Source organism: Bombina bombina, chromosome 6 (assembly GCF_027579735.1).
Source record: "Bombina bombina isolate aBomBom1 chromosome 6, aBomBom1.pri, whole genome shotgun sequence".
Classification (NCBI taxonomy): Eukaryota; Metazoa; Chordata; class Amphibia; order Anura; family Bombinatoridae; genus Bombina; species Bombina bombina.
Window position 1 is genome coordinate 702,756,811 of NC_069504.1, and position 24,224 is coordinate 702,781,034.

The window sequence follows — 24,224 nt, forward strand, 5'->3', positions numbered from 1 at the left end:
AAAGGCCCCACAAGCTCATCTTTGATGATACCAGCCCAAACCAGTATTCCACCTCCACCTTGCTGGCGTCTGAGTCGGACTGGAGCTCTCTGCCCTTTACCAATCCAGCCACGGGCCCATCCATCTGGCCCATCAAGACTCACTCTCATTTCATCAGTCCATAAAACCTTAGAAAAATCAGTCTTGAGATATTTCTTGGCCCAGTCTTGACGTTTCAGCTTGTGTGTCTTGTTCAGTGGTGGTCGTCTTTCAGCCTTTCTTACCTTGGCCATGTCTCTGAGTATTGCACACCTTGTGCTTTTGGGCACTCCAGTGATGTTGCAGCTCTGAAATATGGCCAAACTGGTGGCAAGTGGCATCTTGGCAGCTGCACACTTGACTTTTCTCAGTTCATGGGCAGTTATTTTGCGCCTTGGTTTTTCCACACGCTTCTTGCGACCCTGTTGACTATTTTGAATGAAACGCTTGATTGTTCGATGATCACGCTTCAGAAGCTTTGCAATTTTAAGAGTGCTGCATCCCTCTGCAAGATATCTCACTATTTTTGACTTTTCTGAGCTTGTCAAGTCCTTCTTTTGACCCATTTTGCCAAAGGAAAGGAAGTTGCCTAATAATTATGCACACCTGATATAGGGTGTTGATGTCATTAGACCACACCCCTTCTCATTACAGAGATGCACATCACCTAATATGCTTAATTGGTAGTAGGCTTTCGAGCCTATACAGCTTGGAGTAAGACAACATGCATAAAGAGGATGATGTGGTCAAAATACTCATTTGCCTAATAATTCTGCACTCCCTGTATACCTTACCTGCTGCTAGTGTTGAATTATGGGAAACTTTCCTAAACTTGAATGGGGCTATTTCCAATCTGGCTAAAAGTACTACTAACCCTTTGGAAGACAGTACTTCTTTTAAAGACCCTTTGGATAGAAAATTTTGTCTTTTTGATAAAAGGGCCTTTTTACCTGCTATTTATATTGCTAATGTGGCTGCTGCCTCATCTTACAGGTTATCTAATCTTTAAGAACAGTGTTCTAATGACTCTGCTAGTGAGAATCTTTTGGGTTTACTCCTAGACACCAATTCTTTTATTTGTGATGCTGTATTTCATATTATGAAGATCAATTTTAAAACCATGTCTTTGGCAGTCCTTGCTAGGAGAGTCTTGTGTCTTAAATTCTGGTCTGCCGATATGGTGACAAAATCCAGATTTTCTCTTTCTTTTCCAGAAAAGAAACTGGTTCTGATTTAGATTCTATAATATATACGGTTACTGATGTTTAAAGGATTTTTTTCTTCCTCAAAACAAGTCTTGAGGCCTAGTGCTAACTGAAACAGGTGAAAGCAGACTACAAAACATATCCTTACTACCAAATCTGAATAAAGGTGCAGCCTCCGATCCAGAGGTTCTAGTAGGGGGCAGGTTAAGCCTTTTTGAGGAGGCTTGTTTTCAATCTGTTCTAGATCCCCGGGCTATGAATATATTTTCCCAGGGTTATTGGATAGGTTTCAGAACAAGGTTTTTTCTGTCCAATGTTCCAAGAAATCCTCTTGTATTTTTTACAGTCAGTTTCAGATTTGGAAACTATGGTAATGAGTGTTCCAGTTCCTTTACAGGAACAGGGGATGGGGTTTTATTCAAATCTCTTAATTGTTCCAAAGAAGGAAGGTACTTTCAGACCAGTCCTAGATTTGAAAGCTTTGAACACGTTTGTAAGGATTCCTTCTTTCAAAATGTAAATTATTCAGACTATTTTGCCTTTTGTTCAGCAAGGCCAGTTTATGTCCACAATAGATTTAAAGGATGCTTATCTTCATGTTCCAATTCACAAGGAACATTTCCAGTTTCTGGGCTTTGCCTTTCTAGACAAGCAATTTTAGTTTGTTGCTCTGCCATTTGGTCTAGCTACAGCTCCAAAAAATGTCACCAAAAGGTTCTGGGTGCCCATTTGTCTGTGATCACAACTCAGGGTATTGCAGTGTTTCCATACCTGAACGAAATCTTGGTTTAAGCTCCGTCTTTTCGTTTAGCAGAATCTCACACCAACCGTTCTCTCTTCAACAACATGGTTGGAGGATCAGTTTTCTAAATATTTTTTTAATTCTTCAAAGGTAACCTTTTTGGGGATTTCAAATAGATTCAGTCTCCACTAGTCTTTTTCTAACAGAGCAGAGAAGGGTAAAATTGGTGTCAGCTTGTCTGAACCTCCAGTCTCTCTCTCTTTCTCCCCCTATTGCTCTTTGCATGGAAGTTATAGGTCTCATGATTGCAGCTTCAGTTTCAATTCCATGTTTCAACTGGGAATCGGACTTCTCAGTGTCTCAGTCATCAATCTCTACATCCTGGGGAATGGTCTCTTCACCAGGGTGTGGTCAATCAGATTGTAGATATTTGGGGTATTTCAGAGAGATATTCTAGCTTCTTGTTTGAACAACAAACTTCTCAGGTGCTTTGCGGTAGTTTGTTGATGCTCTAGTAGCTCCTTGGTCATTCCAGCTACCTTATCTGTTTCTTCCTCTTGTACTTCTTCCCAAAGTGGTCTCCAAGATAAGCCTAGAGAAATCATCTGTAACCCTAATTGCCCCAGCTTGGCCTTGCAGGATTTGGTATGCAGATCTAGTTCAGATGTCCATTTGGCCTCTTCCTCTGCAGTCAGACCTTCTGACTCGGTCCATTTTTCCATCCGCATCTCAAGTCTCTGAACTTGATGGCATGGAAATTGAACAGCTAGTCCTTAGACATAGGGGTTTCTCTGATTATGTGATTGAAACCTTAATTCAGGCTTGTAAGCCTGTAACTTGGAAAATGTATCATAAGGTCTGAAAGGCCTTTATTTCTTAGTGTATATTTCATGGTTATTCCTGGCATTCAGAATCCCTAGGATTTTGCAGTTCATACAGGATGGTCTGGATAAGAGCCTATCTGCCAGTTCTTTGACGGGGCAGTTTTCTGCTTATTCAGTCTTGTTTCATAGTAAGATTGCTATAATCTTCCTGATATTCATGGTTTAGTTCCGGCCTTGGTTCATTTTAAAGGGACGGTGTACACCAATTTTCATATCATTGCATGTAATAGACACTACTATAAAGAAGAATATGCACAAACACTGATCTAAAAATCCAGTTTATCCAGAAGCTTCCAGTTTAGCACTGTTGATGAGGTTAGGCTGGGATACCCGGTCAAAAGGGTCTGGGAAAGTAGGAAAAGCAGACACTCCCCCCTCCCCTGCATATGAAAAGACAGATTCACAAACAGGAGTAAGCAGGAATCTGTAGACTTCAGTCTACATCTGATATGTTGATGCTTGGTTAGGAGTCTGAAAATCAGCACTATGTTAGTAAAAAAAATATGTTTCTTTCTTATGACACGGTGAGTCCACAGGATCATCAATTACTTTTGGGAATATCACACCTGGCCAGCAGGAGGAGGCAAAGAGCACCACAGCAAAGCTGTTAAGTATCACTTCCCTTCCCACAAACCGTAGTTATTTTCTTTGCCTCTAGTGCAAGGAGGAGGTGAAATAATTAGGTGTCTAATAAAGATTTCTTCTATCAAGATTTTTTTTGTTTTGAAGCCAGGGCAAGATTGCTCTGATCTTCCATCACATTTGGGTATAGCTGTACTCCACGTTAGTCTCTTCAGGATGGCTGTGGTAGCTTTTAAGCAGTTGGGAACTTGTGAGGTGGGCCTCACTGCATTTTCCTAACATTGTGCTGCCCTGGTATAGAAAGTCTGAGTAAGTTTACTCTCTCTTTCTTTTTTCTACAGACCTCTGTGAGGAGCGACATCCTCTCATGCTGGGTTGGCTGTCCCCCTGCCGGACGGCTAGATGCAGGTAAGTGCTCAGTCTTCTATAATTTGGGGGACTTGCACTTCAGAAAATAGACTGCATTTCTTGGGACACATATATATCCTGGGGTAGGATATTTCAGGCAGGATGCAGGCACTGGTGACCAGGAGACTAGGGGATCATACTTTATAGAGTATTCCCTGTTTAAGGTATAAAGCTCATTAGTGGTTAATGAAATTCTGGGCAAGAGTATGGAGGGAAACAGAGTGCAGTGTTACTCATGTTTTTTCCTGAGCTCCTGTAACTATGTTAAAAAGGTACTTAATCCTGCTATACAGAATTGCAAGAATACTATCCTAAGAAAGAGTGCGCTCTTTAATTGCTGAGCGGCGCAGTGTTGGGCTTCCTTCAGTGGTCACTGTGTGTAGTGTTTTAATTTGCACTTTCTTTATCTGTCTGCCGGAGCAGGTCCATTCAATGGCGGCTATGACAGGATGAGACGCGAGATAATTATGCTGCACACTTCATCACTGTCCTCTCGTGTAGTTAATCAGACGAGTTCCGCCTCCTTCCTTAGTTATGGCATTGAATCTCCATTTTCGGCTCTCCTTCTGAGCCGGTCGTGGCCACGCCCCCTTGTCTCCTTAAGAACGGAGAAAGGGTTTTATAGTTTGATTCCTCTGAATGGCTTATGCAATATAAGTCACAAGAGGACTTTAAAAGGTGACTGCCGTTCATGTCAAAATAAGTAGTATTATCGCAGCTGTTGCTGTGTGCCTTATAATAGTGATCAGCTGCCGTTCATGCAAAATACAGGCATAAGTGCTTTATTCTGCCGTTTTTGTCTTCTAATAATCACACAGTCAGGAAGCTCTATCCTATGTTATATTTTATATATTTTGTATTTATGATGCCACTATAATTTACCTCTATTTTATCTATATTTTAATTATATTTTAATTAAACTCTAGTCTATAGTGCTCCAGCCTATATGGGGTTAAGTCTGTTGTGCTCTTCCAGCCTATGTGGACTTAAGTCTGTTTGATGGGCATTTTTGTAATACAACCAAATGCTGTTCCTATGTAATGAGGATGACTTGAGTTACAACATTCAGCTGTCACTCATACCTTTCCTGACAGTTATAATATATTATTATTATTATCAGGACAGGGGTGTCGTCGCTGTGGTTTCTGTGGCAAAAATGTGATATATTTTATCTTCTGAGCCCAATGTCTCCTTGGATGATGCTGTTCAGAACAGCTTCTCCTTTGCTTCTTAAGTTTTCTCTGGCATCGCATGCAGTGCCCTGCGGTTCTTCTCAATCTCCTGGGGGAGTATATTTGCCTACAGAGGACTTAAAATTTTTCAGATAGTAAGGTTTCTGCTTCTCAGACTGCTCTCTCCCCTAAGTCTAAGAGGAGAGGGTAGAATCTCAAATGCGGACGGTAAAATTCCTTCGTCTGATACTGAAGTGGTATCCTTCAGATGTATGCCTATTTACCTTTTGTACTGTTGAAGGAGGTATTAGCTACTTGGATGACATCGATAAGCGTGTCGTCGTCAACCTTTGATAGGTCCAATATAATGTTCCTATGAGGGAGTGTCTGTAGACGGACTGCGGATATTTTCACAGAATATCTAGGGATACTTGACTCCCTGTCTCCCGTATGCCTAATGGACGGTGCTGCTATGGCAAAGAGTACTTGGATCCCTATGGGAGATAGCTCCTCCTTACGAATCCATAGGATCAAAAGCTGGAGGTTCATTTGAAGCATGACATTATCTTCCAGAATTGCTGTGATAGGCTGTGGGCACTGTGACTGAGATCTTGGTCAGCAGATACCACCTAGGTCTTATAGTTTCTGCAGTGGCAGATTCTATTACTATGTTCCTCCAGATCCACGCCTCTGGCGTTTTTTACTTTCAAGATTTGGTCTTGGCATGGCAGACGTATCCTTCGACTTTACAAAGAGAGGTTGTTCTTCTTTTCACCAAGGGGATCCAACCAACTTTAGTATTCTTCTTAGAGACAGATTTCTCCTTTTGGAGAGTATCTGCAATCTAGGTGGGATAATCCCAGTCTGGGAAAGGGATCTAGGTATTTCCTAAAGTTTCTCAGGTTTTGCCCTTCTAACTATTCTACTTTAGTTTAAGAGGGTCTGTTTATAACCTACATAGACCTGAAGGATGGGCTTTATTGCTCTCTTGGAACTCTGTCAAGTGTCAGAGTTTTTGTCTTCCATGAAAGACCTTTTTTTCTTGTGATATTGCAGTGCCTTCTGAACTTATTTGGTTCATGTGTCATCCTTTATTTGAGCAATTTTCCTTTTTCCGGAAATCTTGCCCAACTTTGGAGAGTGGTTAATTCTTCTGCCCGGTCATCAGGGAGTTCTTTTTGGTCCGGTAGATAGCTTCCATTTTGCAACTGGAAGGTTGGAAGTTTTGGATTAGCTGCAGTTGTGTTCCTTTATCTTTTCCAGCGGCTTTAGTTAGGCCGGTGAGGTAGATCAGTTGGTAAATGCTCTGACTACAGGGATAAACTATTTAAAGAAGAGTATAGAGGGAATCGGTCTTATGATACATAGACATCATTCCCTTGTTATTCTCCATAAAATGGAGGACTTGCGATCTTTCGCAAAGGATAGATCGAAATTAACCTCTCTCCCTGTCAGTTTTTTTTTTCCCTGTTGTGTTTGCCATGTGCTGCTGGCAGCTATTTTACTCACCTCTCTTCCTGACTATGGTGCTTTATGGGGGATGCTGCTCAATTCCTGCACTTCCTTTTATGACCAGACTGGTGTGCATCATCCATGTGAGACAGGATGCAGTCTCAGAATTGTGATGTCATCACTTATTATTTAAAGGGCCTCTGTTCAGTATGCTTTGCCTTTGCGTTGTCTCAGACCTGTTTGTAAGAGTTCCTGTGTATTACCTGGCTGCCTGACGTCCTTCCTGGTTCCTGATCCCTGGCTTGTTCTTGACTCTGCTGTTTTCCTTGTCCCTGATTCCGGCTCGTCTGACTTTTGGCTTTGGCTCCTGACTCGGCTTGTCTGACTACCAGCTCTGGTTTTGATTCCTGGCTTGTTATTTGACTTGTGGACTTTTTGTTATTGATAAAGGTGTGATTATTTTTGCACTTCTCGTCTCAGTCTGATTCCTAGCACCCTGACATTACGCAAAGGCCATGAATCCTGATGGTGCTAATAATCCACCTTTACCTGCCATCATTTCCAGGATGGATGTACAGGATCACCGCTTGGATCAATTTGCACTAGCCCTGCAAACCTTGCTGACTCGCTCTGCACATTTGGACCAAAGTGTCCCGCAAGTTATGGCTGCTCCTGTTTCCGCTGCTGCACCTATGCCTACCAGGAGCATGTCCGGTTCTGCACCTCTACCTCAGCGATATGGAGGCAATCCTATTCAGTGCAGAGGGTTTTTGAACCAGGTGGGCATTTACTTTGAGATGTTACCTCAGGCGTTTCCCTCTGACAGAGCTAAGGTGGGATTTCTCATATTGTTACTCTGACACAGCTCTGGGCTAATCCCTTGTGGGAGACTAATAAACCTGTGATTTCAAATTACCCTGAATTTGTGGCCTCCTTTCGAAGGGTATTTGATGTTCCGGCTCGCTCCTCCTGTGCTGCTAAACGACTCATGTCCATTCAGCAAGGTACAAGATCTGTTGCTCAGTATGCTATTGAGTTCCGTACGCTTGCCACAGAGGTAGGTTGGAACAATGAAGCCCTTGTTGCCGCCTTCTTTCATGGGCTCTCTGATGTGATTAAAGACGAAGTTGCTGCCAGAGATTTACCAGAGGATCTCGAGGCATTGGTGTCTTTTTTGATCCTAATTGACATCAGACTCAGAGAGAGGCCCTCTTTCAAGGAGCGCTTGCAGAAGCCTCCTGTTCCGTTCCCACCCATGCCTCCCGGTCCCGAGTCACCAGGTACTGCTGAGCCGAAGCAGCTGGGATTCACATGTCTCTCCGCGGCGGAGAGGGCCTTTAGGAGGAAGGAGGGGCTCTGCCTCTATTGTGGGTTACAGGGCCACCTTTTTGAAGTCTTGTCCTACACGACCGGGAAACGCTCACACCTAAGGTCCTGTCGGGAGCAGACCTTGGGTGGTTTATCCTCGTCCCCGGGAACCGCTTAAGGAAAAACCTTTGGTCACGGTTGTCCTTTCCTGGGTGGACTCCTCCATAGTCACTCAGGCTCTTGTTGACTCCGGTGCTGCGGGCTATTTCATTGACAGTGCTTTTGTATCAAAGCACTCCATTCCTGTTTTGCCTTGGTCCGTTCCGCTTGCTATTGAGGCCATTGATAGCAGGCCCCTTCTGCCCGCACTCGTTACTCACGAAACTGATCCGTTGTCCATGGCTGTTGGGGCTCTGTATTTTGAAACCCTCCAGTTCCAGGTGATAAACTCTCCGCATTTTCCGGTTGTTCTGGGTTATCCCTGGCTCCAAAAGCACAATCCCAGTCTCGACTGGCGCAGGTCCGAAATTTTGTCGTGGTCCCCGCAATGTATTTCCACTTGTCTTCAGAAACCAGTTAAAGGCTTGTGCACTTCTTCGGTTTCTCAATTGCCAGAGTAGTACCGAGAGTTCCTAGACGTGTTTGACAAGGTGTGTGCCGGTACGTTGCCTCCTCACCGGTCTTAAGATTGTGCCATAGAGCTGCAACCCGGAGCCATTCCTCCTCGGGGCCGGGTGTACCCTCTGTCTGTTGCAGAGAATTGTGCTATGGAGGAGTATGTTGCCGATGCTCTGTCTCGGGGGATCACCTGCAAATCTTGCTCTCCTGCAGGGGCTGGCTTCTTCTTTGTGAAGAAAAAGGGTGGCGAGTTAAGACCATGTATCGATTATAGGGTCTTAATCATCTTACCACCATTAAGAATTCTTACCCTATTCCGCTTATTACTGAACTCTTTGACCGCTTTAAGGGAGCTACGGTCTTTACTAAACTTAATTTGAGAGGAGCGTACAATCTCGTTAGGATTAAGGAGGGCCACGAATGGAAAACAGCATTTAACACCAGGAGCGGGCATTATGAGTATCTTGTAATGCCCTTTGGCCTATGTAATGCTCCTGCTGTTTTTCAGGAATTTATTAATGATGTCCTACGAGATATGTTGCAACAGTGTGTTGTGGTGTACTTAGACGACATCCTCATACACTCACCCACACTTGAGGCTCATCGTTCTGATGTTACACAGGTTCTTCAGAGACTACGTGAGAAGGCCTGTTTTGTAAACTCGAGAAATGTGACTTCCATCAGACTCAAGTAACCTTCCTAGGTTATGTTATCTCCATTGCAGGGTTCTCCATGGATCCTGACAAGTTATCTGCAGTTCTGCAGTGGCCTCGCCCAGTTGGTCTTCAGTCTATTCAACGTTTTTTTGGGGTTCGCCAATTACTATAGAAAGTTTATTAAAAACTTTTCTTCCTTGGTCAAACCTATCACAGACATGACCCGTAAAGAGAATGATCCACTCCATTGGTCACCTACTGCCATTAAGGCCTTTGATAGTCTTAAGACTGCCTTTGCTGCCGCTCCAGTTCAGGCTCATCCTAACCCTGTCCTGCCTTTCATTCTTGAGGTCGATGCGTCTGAGACTGGAGTAGGTGCCCTCTTGTCTCAATGTCCTACGCCTGACGGTGCCTTGCATCCATGTGTTTTCTTCTCTAAGAAGAGTGCAATTATGAAATTGGCGACAGGGAATTACTGGCCATAATTTTGGCACTTAAGGAATGGAGGCATCTTCTCGAGGGTACTAGCGTGCCATTGCTCATTCTTGCTAACCACAAGAATTTAACTTATCTATCTGAAGCAAAACGTTTGTCGCCCCGAAAGGCCAGATGGGCGCTATTTTTGTCTCGGTTTAATTATGTGGTCTCCTACCTGCCTGGTAGTAAGAATGTTAGGGCTGATGCCCTCTCTCGACAATTTTCGCCTCTGTCCAAGGAGGAGTCTGTGCCTACTCCTGTTATACCTCCTGACCATATTTTTGCTACCATACGTACTAATTTGACTTCTCCCTTGGGGGAGGAGATACTTAGGTGCACAAACCAATGCACCTCCTGAGAAACCTAGTGGTAAGTGTTTTGTTCCTGAGAATCTTCAAACTAAACTTTTGCACACTTACCACTATCCTAAAGCCGCAGGTCACCCAGGCAAGAACCAAATGATTTGGTCTGTCACTCGACGATTCTGGTGGCCAGGTGTTCGTTCTGATGTTGCTGTGTATGTTGCCTCCTGCTCAGTTTGTGCACAGAATAAGACTCATCGACGTCTTCCTGTGGGTCTTCTTCAATCTATTGCTAATGGTGAGCGTCCTTGGACACATCTTTCCATGGACTTCATTGTCGAGCTCCCTGTTTCCAATGGAAATACTGTTATCCTTATGGTGGTTGACCGTTTTTTTCTAAAATGTCACATTGCATTCCCTTGATGAAGCTGCCTACCGCTCAGGAGCTTGCTTCAATTTTTGCCCGGGAGGTCTTCCGTTTACATGGGTAACCCAAGGAGATAGTGTTGGACCGGGTTAGCCAGTTTGTCTCCAGATTTTGGCGTTCCTTTTGTGCTCAAATGGGGATCCAGCTTTCCTTCTCCTCGGCATATCACCCTCAATACAATGGGGCTCTGGAACAGTTCCTCTGTTGCTTTGTCTCAGATCACCACAATAATTGGTCTGAACTGTTACCTTGGGTAGAGTTTGCTCGTAATAGTGCTATTAATGCTTCCTCCAAGATATCCCCGTTCATGGCGAATTATGGGTTTCAACCATCCTTGTTGCCCGTTTCATTCATGTCTCAGGGTATTCCGGCTTTGGAGGAGCATCTCCGGCAACTCCGTTCCACGTGGGTGCAGATTCAGGATTGCCTTCATCGTTCTATGCAGCGCCAAAAGTTCCAGGCTGATCGTAGGCGTCTGCCCGCACCTTCCTACCAGGTTGGTGAGAGAGTTTGGCTGTCCTCCTGCAACTTGAACCTTTGTGTGCCTTCCAATAAATTGGCTCCCCGTTATGTTGGTCCTTTTCGAATACTCCGACTGGTTAATCCTGTGGCCTACGCTCTTGACCTTCCTCCTGCTATGTGCATCTCCAATGTTTTTCATGTCTCCCTCTTGAAACCATTGGTTTGTAATCGGTTTACCACTGTGTTGCCTCGTCCCCGTCCTATCTTTGTTGACAACCATGAAGAGTATGAGGTCAGCAGCATTATTGACTCTCGTATGTCCAGGGGCCGTGTTAATCCTGTGGCCTACGCTCTTGACCTTCCTCCTGCTATGTGCATCTCCAATGTTTTTCATGTCTCCCTCTTGAAACCATTGGTTTGTAATCGGTTTACCACTGTGTTGCCTCGTCCCCGTCCTATCTTTGTTGACAACCATGAGGAGTATGAGGTCAGCAGCATTATTGACTCTCGTATGTCCAGGGGCCGTGTACAGTATTTGGTTCACTAGAGGGTCTACGGTCCAGAGGAGCGTTCTTGTGTTCCCTCTGATGTTCATGCTCCCACCCTCCTCCATGCCTTCCATGCCCGTTAACCCAATAAGCCTTTTGTCCTCCCGCAGGGGAGGGGTCGTTGAGGGGAGGGTACTGTCAGGGTTTTTTCCCTGTTGTGTTTGCCATGTGCTGCTGGCAGCCATTTTACTCACCTCTCTTCCTGACTATGGTGCAGTGTGGGGGATGCTGCTCAATTCCTGCACTTCTTTTTATGACCAGACTGATGTGCATCATCCATGTGAGACAGGATGCAGTCTCAGAATTGTGATGTCATCACTTATTATTTAAAGGGCCTCTGTTGAGTATGCTTTGCCTTTGCGTTGTCTCAGACCTGTTTGTGAGAGTTCCTGTGTATTACCTGGCTGCCTGACGTCCTTCCTGGTTCCTGATCCCTGGCTTTTTCCTGACTCTGCTGTTTTCCTTGTCCCTGATTCCGGCTCGTCTGACTTTTGGCTTTGGCTCCTGACTCGGCTTGTCTGACTACCAGCTCTGGTTTTGATTCCTGGCTTGTTATTTGACTTGTGGACTTTTTATTATTTTTTGCTATTAGTAAAGGTGTGATTATTTTTGCACTTCTCGTCTGTCTGATTCCTGGCAACCTGACACTCCCGTAGTGGGGAGTATTCATCCTAGGGTGAGTGCGTCGGTCGGATGTCAGCCTGCTGGGCTGGGTCGCAGTCTGGAATTTGTTTCAGAACTGATTGTGACTCAACATAAGTATTCTCTGGCTTCTCTTCAGATTGAATAAATCTTTCGCTTATTACTAAAGCTTTCCGTGGAGAGGAACAACTTTGAGTTTTTAAATGATTTTAAGGCAGATCTCTCTGCCCTTATGAGCAGTTTGCCTCCCTGACCTTTAAAGGTCTCAAGGTTGGAGGCTTGGCTTGAGTTGTCTTTATCTTTTCCAGTAGGCCAATGTCACCTCAATGGTTGCATCAACCATCAGGGAGGAACTCAGAGTTTCCTTAGCCACAGAGGAGGTGACTTGGATGGTTCAGGGGGCAGAAGCCCATAAAGGTTGTTTTAGGCCATCCTCATTCCAGGCGGAACATCTGGGAAGCTGTATCGGAAGCAGCCAATGTAGTGTGGTTGTTAGCTGTGGTTTGGCACGCAGAGGTTAGGGGTTCGAATCCAGCTGCTGTGCTGGATGCCCATTAGCAGACAGTCTCTTTCCGGGGAGTGGATGCATCGACCCGGATGTGTTTTGCAGCCTGACCTTTAAAGGAGTACAGAGCTTTCAGAACCAGGGATCCACAAGCGGATCTAAGAGAGGTTTTAGGTCTTCAGGTTGACTTACCTGTTTTTCTCTGTTACTCTTCTTCCATGAGTTATTGCTCATATCAGGTAGGAGTGAGTGTCAGTGTTTCTTAGCTCCTGCTTGACTCTTCAGGTCCTGGTGTGCAGACTTCTACTTCAGGGCCCTTCCTTTATCCACATATCTTCTCTGAAGCTTCTGTTTGGAGTTGAGCGCTTGATTTAGCTAAGCGTGAAATTTCGAATTGGTCATGGTTCAGATGCTGGTCTCTTGAAAGATTTTCCATAAGATATGGAGTAAATATCCTTATTGATGTGAGTCTAAAGGATTTTAGGGGTAAGGTCGGGATCCCGAGGATCTTGTCTTTTCTCCCGGTAGGCCTCAAGAGGGATTATCTTTCAGTACCCTCAACGGTCAGGTTCTGCGTTATCCGTCCTGCTACTCATACACCTGACGGACATGCCGGATGTTCAATCATTGGTCAGGATCAGGCCTGTATTATAATCTTGTTGTTAGTTTTTTTTTCCTGCAGGCTTCGTTGAACCTTCGCTTCCCTTTGATATTAAGTTTTATCTTGGGGAGTTTTTTGTTCTTATGGCTAATTCTCTGCTTGGAGGGTTTTTGAACTCTCAGCTTGCAATGTGATCTCTTTATCTCATGTTTTCATGCAGTTATGGCATTTTTTAGTATCAAGTTTTTTGTTTTTCTTTCTAAGGTTGTTCGGACAGAAAAACAGGAAATGTTTGTTCTTTCTCTCTGTCCTAATCCTCCTCCTCATGAGGAACGTTTGTTGCACAACTTACAAGTTGTGCGGGCTAGCAAACTCTTTTTGCAGGCGACTAAAACTTTGTCTGTTTCTGCATTGCTGTTTGCCTTTCGGGTAAGCTACTGCATCTTCTCTTCTTTTCCAGTGGAGAAGTATTATTGTTTGGCGTGTGAGACTGCTGGACTGCAGCCTTTGAGGGTTTTATAGTCCATTCCACAAGGACTGTTTCGTCTTCTCGAGTCCTCAAGAATGAGGCCTCTTTGGCACAGATGGGCGAGGTTGCGACTGAGTCTTCCTTGCGTTTTTTTCCCAAAATCTCTAAATTTGATTCTTTGCCTCGGCTGATGTTTCTTTGGGAGAAAGGTTCTTTAAGCAGTGGTGCCTTCTGTTTAGATTGCTGTCTTGACCCTCCCTAATCATGTGTCCTCTAGCTTGGGTATTGATTCCCAACAGTAATTGATGATCCTGTGGACTCACTGTGTCATAAGAAAGAAAACAAAATTCATGCTTACCTGATAAATTTATTTATTTCTTGACACGGTGAGTCCACAGCCCTCCTGGTTTTTCAGACAGTGTTTTTTTTTGTATAAACTTTAGGCACCTCTGCACCTTGTGTTATTTCCTTTCTCTCCTTTCTTTCGGTCGAATGACTGGGGTTTGTGGGAAGAGAAGTGATACTTATCAGCTTTGCTTAGGTGCTCTTTGCCTCCTCCTGCTGGCCAGGAGTTATATTCCCAACAGTAATTGATGATCCTGTGGACTCACCGTGTCAAGAAATAAATAGATTTATCAGGTAAGCATAATTTTTTTTTATTTTTTTTTAATCCCTCCCTTTGTTATTACTTGTGGACTCCACAGCTTGGTTATTAGTTCCTAGGAGTAATGGATCGTGGACTCTCACCACCTGTATCAAAATAAACATAATTTATGCTTACCTGATAAATTCATGTTTTTCATGGTGGTGAGAGTCCACGAGACCCCACCCTATGTTTTTTAGGGTTAGTTTTATTTTCATGAGCACAGCTTTTTTTCCCTGCTCCTTTTTATAGCTCGTAGTCCTTTTTGTCACCTAATTTGCTTGGATATACTTTAGACTGAGGTACATGTTAGGTGGGATGGGTTTTATAGAACTCTTGGGGTTTTGGAATCTTTGCCTCCTCCCAGTGGTAAGGAAGAGTAATTCCCAGGAGTAATGGATCATGGAATCTCACCACTATGAAAGAAATTTAATTGATCAGGTACGCATAAATTATGTTTTTATTTCAAACAGTATTTTATATAAAAAAAAATAATAGAATCAACATTGTGATTTGCTATTGTTTTTTTTGTACACAGGAGCAGACTACGTTTATTTGTGTGTGTATTGCTGAGTTCTTGTCACTTTATGAAACGGAGAGATTGATCCAGGAGCTGGCGAAATGTAAAATTGATACTCACAATATAATAGTCAACCAACTGGTATTTCCTGAACCAGAGAAACCTTGTAGGATGTGTGAAGCCAGGCACAAAATCCAATCTAAATACTTGGACCAGGTATGTAACAAATGGGCTCTCCTTATTGGAGATAGCAATGAGGCATGGAGTTTTTTTATACTCTGCAAAATGACACAAACAAGATTAACTATAAAAGGGATAGTTGACTGGTGGCCCTAAACCCCAAGTGGTCAACAAGGACCTGTTTACAACCCCCAAGCTGCAGACAAAATTATATTTTATTAAGTCAGTTTTCAGAGGAAGAGTTTGATGATTTAGTTAAAGCTCTGCACTAGTAAATGGGAATGGGTGTAGTGAAACAGAAACTACAGTGTACTCCACAGAAAATGTTGCTAGCCGGGTGGCCTTATGAAGATGGGGAAGTGTAATATTTCCTTCCTAAGATAGGGAGAGTCCACGGCTTCATTCCTTACTGTTGGGAAATACAACACCTGGCCACCAGGAGGAGGCAAAGACACCCCAGCCAAAGGTTTAAATATCCCTCCCACTTCCTCATTACCCCAGTCATTCTTTGCTTTTCGTCACGTTAGGAGGTGGCAGAGAAGTGTCAGAAGATTCGGAGAGTCCTGAAAAAGGGTATCTGCCCTTCGAGATAGGTCTGGAGTTTTAAGTAGTCATGTCAACCTCTCAGTGAGAGTATTGATAAAAGTTAAGAGTCTGGAGATGCAGGGAAAGTTTTTCTGTGAAACCATCCAGACTACTGCTAACAGCTCCTAAGCAATCAGTGTTGACTAGTTTCACTGCCTGCTTTCTCTCACTCAAGTCCATGTCAGGAGCGCTGCTATAAGACTGTATCACTTAAGAGGCTGTGTTTTGTTCCACAGTATGGATCCTGGAGGTAAGATTGTTTCAATTTCTTTTACAAAGATATAACGAGTCCACGGATTTCATCCTTACTTGTGGGATATTAACCTCCTGCTAACAGGAAGTGGCAAATAGCACCACAGCAGAGCTGTATATATAGCCCCTCCCCTTCCCCTCCACCCCCAGTCATTCTCTTTGCCTGTGTTATACTAGGAAGACATGGTAATGTGAGGTGTTAGTTTTAGTTTCTTCAATCAAGAAGTTTTTTATTTTAAATGGTACCGGTGCGTACTATTTTCCTCAGGGGGATATGGAAGAAGATTTCTGCCCTGAGGTTTGATGATCTTAGCATTTGTAACTAAGATCCACGCTGGTTCCCACAAGACTTCTGAAGGTAACCATGAGACATCTTCAGTGTGGAGACCGGTTTCATGCTACAAGCAGCATTAAGGTATGTGCAGCCATTTTTTCTGAGGAGACTTGGTGTATCAGAACTGGATGGCATTATTTCCCTGTATGGGAATGGGGTAAGCAGTAAAACCTATTTTAATAAGAGGGGTGTTTATATTTATCATTAGTTGATATTTGGGCATTATGTGACATGGGAGACAATATAAAAAACAATGTTTTTTGTTTTTGGCACTTAAAACTTATTGGTTTTATGCTTGAGGGTTATATTGTGTGTGTATTTTTACCTTCATATTCCAATCCACAAAGATCATCATCAGTTTCTAAGGTTTGCCTTCTTGGACAAACATCAGTTCGTGGCTCTTCCTTTCGGGTTGGCCACAGCACCCAGAATCTTCACAAAGGTTCTAGGGTCTCTTTTGGCGGTTCTCAGACCGCAAGGGATAGCGGTGGCGCTTTATCTGGACAATTTTTTGATTCAGGCGTCAACATATCATCTGACAAAATCTCACACGGACAAAGTGTTGTCTTTTCTGAGAACTCACGGCTGGAAGGTGAACATAGAGAAGAGTTCACTTGTTCCACAGACAAGGGTTCTTTTCTTGGGAACTCTGATAGACTCGGTAGCCATGAAAGTATTTCTGACGGTCAGAAAATCAAAGATTTTGAATGCTTGCCGAGCACTTCTGTCCATTCCTCGGCCATCAGTGGCTCAGTGTATGGAGGTAATTGGATTAATTGTAGCGGCAATGGACATCTTTCAGTTTGCTCGCTTTCATCTCAGACCACTGCAACTGTGCATGCTCGGTCAGTGGAATGGGGATTATGCGGATTTATCTCCAAAGATAATTCTGGATCAAGAGACCAGAAACTCTCTTCTTTGGTGGTTGTCGCCAGATCATCTGTCCCAGGGGACTTGTTTCCGCAGACCCTTGTGGGTTATAGTGACAACAGATGCCAGCCTTCTGGGCTGCGGTGCAGTTTGGAACTCCCTGAAGGCTCAGGGTGTTTGGACTCAGGTGGAGTCTCTACTTCCAATCAATATTCTGGAACTGAGAGCAATATTCAATGCGCTTCAGGCGTGGCCTCAGTTGGCTTCGGCCAAATTAATCAGATTCCAGTCGGACAACATAACGACTGTGGCATATGTCAATCATCAGGGGGAACAAGGAGTTCCTTAGCAATGATAGAAGTATCTAAGATAATCTTGTCATCTGTCTGCTATCTACATCCCAGGTGTAGAGAACTGCGAAGCAGATTTTCTAAGTCGACAGACTTTTCATCCGGGGGAGTGGGAACTTCACCCGGAGGTATTTGCCTCATTGATTCTCAGATGGGGCAGACCGGAATTGGATTTGATGGCATCTCGTCAGAATGCCAAGCTTCCAAGATACAGATCCCGGTTACACATAACAAGCTATAACAAGGTCACAGTGTGGCTCCTTTATACCTTGATAGGATCCAGGGTTAATATCCTCTAAAGGGGGTTTATTGAACAGTTGGTGTTAATTAATCAGTGTATTAATTATTTACATGCTGCTTTGTGTGATTTTTTCCTAGGCTGATAGACTGTGTGTTTTTGGCTGGAACAAACAGGTTTCACTTTAAAGTTCCACTTTCGTTTTTGAAAGTGTTGCACAGCTCCTATTACTTGCTGTACTTGTAATAACAGGGAAAGTACTGTCTTGCACTCTGTTCATTTCCTCCATTCCGGCTGAGACCTGAACCTTAGGAGAGTGTTTCCTCTGTTAACTATCTGGGTCTAGGAGGTGGTGAGTGCCCCAGTCATTGGGAGTATAAAGGTGCAGTTTTCTATAATAAAAAAAAATACAGTTTTTATTTGTGTCCTTCTGTGAGTATAACCTTAGCTATGGAGGACTCTGACATGTTAGAAGGTACTCCTTCTGTACTAAATCATACCTGTTTATATTGTGAGGAGGTTGTGGTTTTCCCGCCCACTCAATTATGTTTCACATGCCTTAACACCGTTATAAAATCTAAGAAGGGAGACAAGCCTGCTAAGGCTCTTAGTCCCTCTGAGCCGTCTACCTCTCTGGACTCTGCGTCCCATGAGATTACTACCCTTGCTACATTATTCACTCCACATGCAGTTCCCTGTTGCACATCTAATCCTCCACCCGGAGGGGACCTTCTTCCTGTACACTTTGGCATTCATTTAAACGGCGGTGTCTGCAGGCCCTCAGTGCATTACCTCGCTCTAACAAACGCACTACTAAAGTACTACTATACCTTTTGAGGATAGTTCTTCGTGCAGAGAGCCGATGGATAAGAAAATGGAAACCTTCTGAGAAAGGTGTTTCAACCAGCGGCTGCAGTTGCCACGGTTTCCGGAGCGACTACTTACTGGTGAGACTCTTTGACGGAACTCATTGAGGTGGAGTCTCCCCTCGAGGATATTCAAGACAGAATTAAAGCTCTGAGAATTGCTAATTCTTTTATCTGTGATGCGAACATGCAAATTATTCGCCTAAATGCAAAGGTCTCTGGCTTTGAGGTCCTAGCCCTCCGGGCACTCTGGTTGAAGTCTTGGTCTGCGGATATGACTTCTGAGTCCAAATAAATATTTTATTTGGTCCGGGCCTGGACTCCAGTATTTCTATGGTTATCAGAGGCAAGGGTGCCTTCCTACCCGCAAGATAAGAAGAACAAGTCTAAGGGATGACAATCTTCTAATTTTCATTCTGACAAATCCCAACGCCAACAATTCTCCTCCAAGCCCGAGCAACCCAAGAGTACTTGGAAATCAACTCAGTCCTGGAATAAATCCAAGCAGAATAAGAAGCCTGCCGGAACAAAATTCAGCACGGAGGCGGCCCCCGATCCGGGATCGTATCGTGTAGGGGGCAGACTGTCTCTCTTTTCAGACGCCTGGTTCAAGGACGCACAGGATCCGTGGGTCCTGGAGGTGGCATCTCAGTGATACAAGATAGGTTTCAAATCTCATCCGCCAAGGGGCAGATTTCTTGTCTCGAATCTGTCTACCAGACCAGAAAAGAGGGATACCTTTCTAGGGTGCATTCGGGATCTATCCTCCTTAGAAGTTGTTGTAATGTGTTGTGCCTATCGAAGAAAGAGGTTTGGGGTTTTATTCAAACCTTTTCGTGGTGCCAAAGAAAGAGGGAACTTTCTGACCAATTCTGGACCTAAAGTGCTGAAACAAATTTCTCAGTGTCCCTTCCTTCAAGATGGAGATAATGTCCATCATTTCTTTAATTCAGGAAGGCCAGTTTATGACCACTAAATATCTGAAGGACGCTTACCTTCATGTTCCAATCCACAGGGAACATTTTCAGTTCCTGAGGTTTGCATTCCTGGACCAACACTTCCAGTTCATTGGCCTAGCTACTGCTCCAAGAATCTTTGCAAAGGTTCTGGGGGCTCTTCTAGCTGTTGCCAGAACTCAGGGTATTGCAGTAGCCCCATACTTGGACATATTCTGCGGCAAGCACCATCCTTTCGTCTTGCGGAAGAATTCTCGGAGTCCCTTCTCAGTCTTCTTCGATCACATGGATGGAGGTTAAACTTGGAAAAGAGTTCTCTTATCCCAAGTACCAGGGTGGAATTCCTGGGTACTATAATAGACTCCATATCCATGAGGATATTTCTAACAGACCAGAGATGTTGCAAGCTAACTTCGGAATGTCTTGCCCTCCGGACCTCCTTGAGTCCCTCTGTGGCTCAGTGTATGGAGGTGATTGGTCTCCTTTTGCCAGGTTCTGTCTTAGACCTTTACAACTGTGCATGCAGAGGCAGTGGAATGGCGATCATCTCGAGGGACATGCTTCTTAAGACCATCTTGGGAGATTGTGACTACGGACGCAAGCCTATTCGGATGGGGAGCTGTTTAGGGTGCTAGGATGGCACAGGGGTTGTGGACTCAGGAGGAGTCCTCCCTCCCGATCAATATTTTGGAACTACGGCAATCTTCAAGGCCTTCAAGGCTTGGCCACTTCTTGGTTCGTCCCAGTTTATCAGATTCCAAACCGACAATATAACCTTGTGGCTAGCATCAACCATCAGGGGGGACGAGAAGTTCCTTGGCGATGAAGGAAGTATCTCAGATTCTGGAGTGGGCGGAGGCCCACAGCTGTTCGCTGTCAGCGATCCACTTTCCGGGTGTGGACAACTGGGAGGCGGATTTTCTCAGCAGGCAAGCCTTCCATCCAGGGGAATGGTCTCTCCATCCCAAGTTGTTTGCAGAGATATGCAGCAAGTGGGGGACGCCGGAGATAGATCTCATGGTGTCCCGTCTCAATACCAAGCTACCCAGGTACGGGTCTAGGTTGAGGGATCCCCAAGCGGATCTAATAGATGCACTAGCAGTGCCCTGGAGGTTCAAACTCATATCTTTTTCTCCATTACCGCTTCTTCCTCAAGTGGTGGCCCGCATCAAGCAGGAGCGGGTATCAGTAATCCTGATTGCTCCATCGTGGCCGAGAAGGATGTGGTTCGCGGATCTAGTGGGAATGTCCTCATCTCCTCCGTGGAAGTTACCTTGTCGCAGAGACCTGCTAAAACAAGGTCCATTTGTTCATCAAAATCTAGATTCTCTGAGGCTGACTGCATGGGAGATTGAACGCTTAATCTTAGCCAAGAGAGGTTTCTTTGAGAGTGTCATTGATACTCTTATTCAAGCTTATAAACCAGTTACTCGGCGTATCTACCACAAGGTGTGGAGGACCTACTTATTCTGGTGTGAAGAGCGTGTTTTTTCCTGGCACAGAGTTAAAGAGGCACTAAACCCAAAATTTTTCTTTCATGATTCAGATAGAGAATGTAATTTTAAACATCTTTCCAATTTAATTCTATTGTTTTAATTTGCTTCATTCTTCAGTTATCATTTGTTGAAGAAATAGCAATGCACATGAGTGAACAAATCACACGAAGCATCTATGTGCAGCAACTGAGCCTGTTTAGATATGCTTTTCAACAAAGGATATCAAGAGAATAAAGCAAATAAGATAATAGAAGTAAATTGGAAAGTTGTTTAAAATTGCATGCTCTTTCTAAATCGTGGGGAAAAAAATAGATTTCATGTCCCTTTAAGGTTGCCAGGATCTTATCTTTTCTCCAGTATGGGCTTGAGAAGGGCTTTTCTGCTAGTTCCCTGAGGGGACAGATTTCGGTCCTGTCGGTTTTATTGCACAAGAGACTGACTGAGCTTCCAGACGTGCAAGTCCTTTGTTAAGGCTCTGATTAGGATCAGACCTGTGTTTAGATCTGGGGCTCCTCCTTGGAACCTAAATCTTGTTCTTCGGGTTTTGCAACAGGTTCCGTTTGAGCCTTTGCATTCCGTTGACATTAGATTGTTATCTTGGAAGGTTCTCTTTTTATTGGCTATTGCCTCTGCACGCAGAGTTTTTGAGATCTCTGCTTTGTAATGTGAGCCCCCTTATTTGATTTTTTATGCAGATAAGGCAGTTTTACATACTGTGTCAGATCGCAACATCAATCAGGAGATTGTGGTTCCTTCCTTGTGTCCTAATCCTTCATCAAAGGAACGCTTCACAATGTGGATGTGGTTCGCACCTTGAAGTTCTATCTTCAGGCTACTAAGGAGTTTAGACAATCTTCCTCTGTTTGTTGTCTATTCGGGGAAGCGTAAGGGGCAGAAAGCTACTTTGGCTTCCCTATCTTTTTGGCTAAGGAGTGTCATCCGCTTAGCTTACGAGACAGCGGACATCGTCCCCTGAGAGGATAACGGCTCATTCCTCTAAAGCAGTGGCTTCCTCTTGGGCCTTTAAGAACGAGGCGTCTATGGATGCGATTTGTAAGGCGGCTACCTGATCCTCCTTACATACTTTTTCAAAATTTTACAAGTTTGATGTTTTTGCTTCGGCTGAAGCAGCTTTCGGAAGAAAAGTTTTGCAGGCTATGGTGCCCTCAGAATAGGGTCCGCCTCTTCCTTTTTGTTCCCTCCCGTTATTCATTCAGTGTCCTCTGGAGCTTGGGTATAGTTTTCCCAACAGTAAGGAATGAAGCCGTGGACTTTAGGAAGGAAAACATAATTTATGCTTACCAGATAAATTCCTTTCCTTCCAGATAGGGAGAGTCCATGGTCCCTGCACGTTTTTTTCTGGTCTATGGGCAGTCCCCTATTATTTATTTATTTTATTCTTCTGGCACCATTCCTAATGTTTCTCCTACTTTTCCTTGTTCCCTCGGCAGAATGACTGGGGTAATGAGGAAGTGGGAGGGATATTTAAGCCTTTGACTGGGGTGTCTTTGCCTCCTCCTGGTGGCCAGGTGTTGTATTTCCTAACAGTAAGGAATGAAGCTGTGGACTCTCCCTATCCGGAAGGAAAGGAATTTATCTGGTAAGCATAAAATTATGTTTTTCTGCTTTACAAAGCAAAATCAGATGTGTGATACGCCAAATTGAAAAGTCCTGTAGAGAACACTAAACTGTGTACTACTTTACACCAAGATATAGATTTGAAAAATATTCTACCCACCAACAATTACATTTATTAGTATCAAGAATGATTGAGCTAGTGGAGCTATAGTCCTTTGTCCTCCTACTCATGCCTACACTGCAAGTTGGTACAGATAATTATGTAGTTCACATTGTAAACTTGTATCTTCCTTTCTCAGATGGAAGACCTGTATGAGGATTTCCACATTGTGAAGCTTCCTCTTCTCCCTCATGAAGTTCGGGGATCTGAAAACGTCAATACTTTTTCCAACCTGCTCCTGGAACCCTACACTCCCCCTAGTGGTAAATAAGAGTCGAAATAGAGTTAAAGAGCCAAAGTACCTCTTGTCATGCCACAAACGCTAAAACAAGAGAACTGAGGAGATTTAAGGACGTATCTGAAAACCCAACTTTCCTTCCACCATCTTCCTGTTTCTCGGAGATGTCTAGATATTGGGATCCAATGTTTTAAGTCTTCATCTAACTTTTTTTTGCTGTCTGTGTCTATAATCAAATTTTCTGTAACCTTTATGGGTTGTATTTTCACTTGTGATAATAGTTTTTGGTTGTTTTACTAGATTTACATGCTTCACTATGATTGTATTTAATTAAAATGTTATGCAGAAGTTCTGTATGCAGTAACAACCAGAATAAATAATTACAGGTTTTAATACAAGATATAAGCAGTACAAAATCTGATTCCATTTTTTTGCTCTCAGCCTGTTTTTCTTTATGTATCTGACCTTTCAACTTTTCTCCTTTTAACTAACTCATGGAAATGCTGCAGTATAAAACTGTAATGAGCATGAATAGCGCATTGAATTGTTATTTAAAGTGTTTGCAGATTTATGTATCCCCTTCTGTAAATGCCTGGTACATCTCTGGGCAATAAGTATTAAATTCTGTTTATAAAAAAAACATAATTTGACACTCATCAACCTTGTCAGCAAATTATTATGAACATGTTGCTCTATATACTTCTGTTGCATAGTCCTCTTTACATAGCAAGGCACATTTATTATCAGCAATGTTACATGATACTTTCTTAACAGGTATTGACAATTGTCAGGGGGGGGGGGCACATCTTTATAAGAATGTGCACCCATATTGGTGATTTTTTTTTATCTATTGTACCCAGTATAGCACTAGCTGCAGGAGTAGTATGGTGCTGTTAACCCAGTGGTGGGGGGCACTGCATTTCGCATGCCACAATGGGCAAGAATGCCATAGTTGGCTAACATCAAGAAATGTAATTGAAAATAGGAGTAGCTTCTTGTGCAGGTGATACAGACATATACACAGATGCACAAATATATCTGTATGTGTGAATATATATATATATATATATATATATATATATATATATATATATATATATATATATTTCTTCTACTAGATATGACGAGTCCACAGATTCATTCTTACTTGTGGGATATTATCCTCCTGCTAACAGGAAGTGGCAAAGAGCACCACAGCAGAGCTGTATATATAGCCTTCTCTCCACCCCCAGTCATTCTCTTTGCCTATACTAGTAATAGGAAGGGGTAAAGTGAAAGAGGTGTTAAAATTATAGTTTTTATTTTCTTCAAGCAAGACTTTATTTTAAATGGTACCGGTGAGTGCTATTTTTCCTCAGGCAGCAGATGGAAGATTTCTGCCTAGAGGTTGATGATCTTAGCAGTTGTCACTAAGATCCAGAGGAGTTCCCACAGAATGGCTGAGGAGTACTTGAGAAGCTTCAGTGTGGGGAACGTTTTT

The 24,224-nt window shown here is 43.5% G+C and overlaps 1 protein-coding gene and 1 non-coding gene across 2 annotated transcripts in view; both read left to right on the forward strand.

Moving 5' to 3' along the window:
* Window positions 1-23,149, forward strand: part of GET3 (guided entry of tail-anchored proteins factor 3, ATPase) — a 79,656-nt gene extending 56,507 nt beyond the window's left edge. The window contains exons 6-7 of the mRNA XM_053717841.1: window positions 14,660-14,857; window positions 22,646-23,149. Of these exons, the coding sequence (XP_053573816.1) occupies window positions 14,660-14,857; window positions 22,646-22,777 (330 nt within the window). The 3' untranslated portion in view covers window positions 22,778-23,149. The remainder of the gene's footprint in view (window positions 1-14,659; window positions 14,858-22,645) is intronic.
* LOC128665316 (U5 spliceosomal RNA) lies at window positions 12,023-12,133 on the forward strand. The gene has a single exon (XR_008403079.1). It is a non-coding gene; the product is annotated as a U5 spliceosomal RNA (small nuclear RNA).
* Window positions 23,150-24,224: the final 1,075 nt, after the last annotated feature.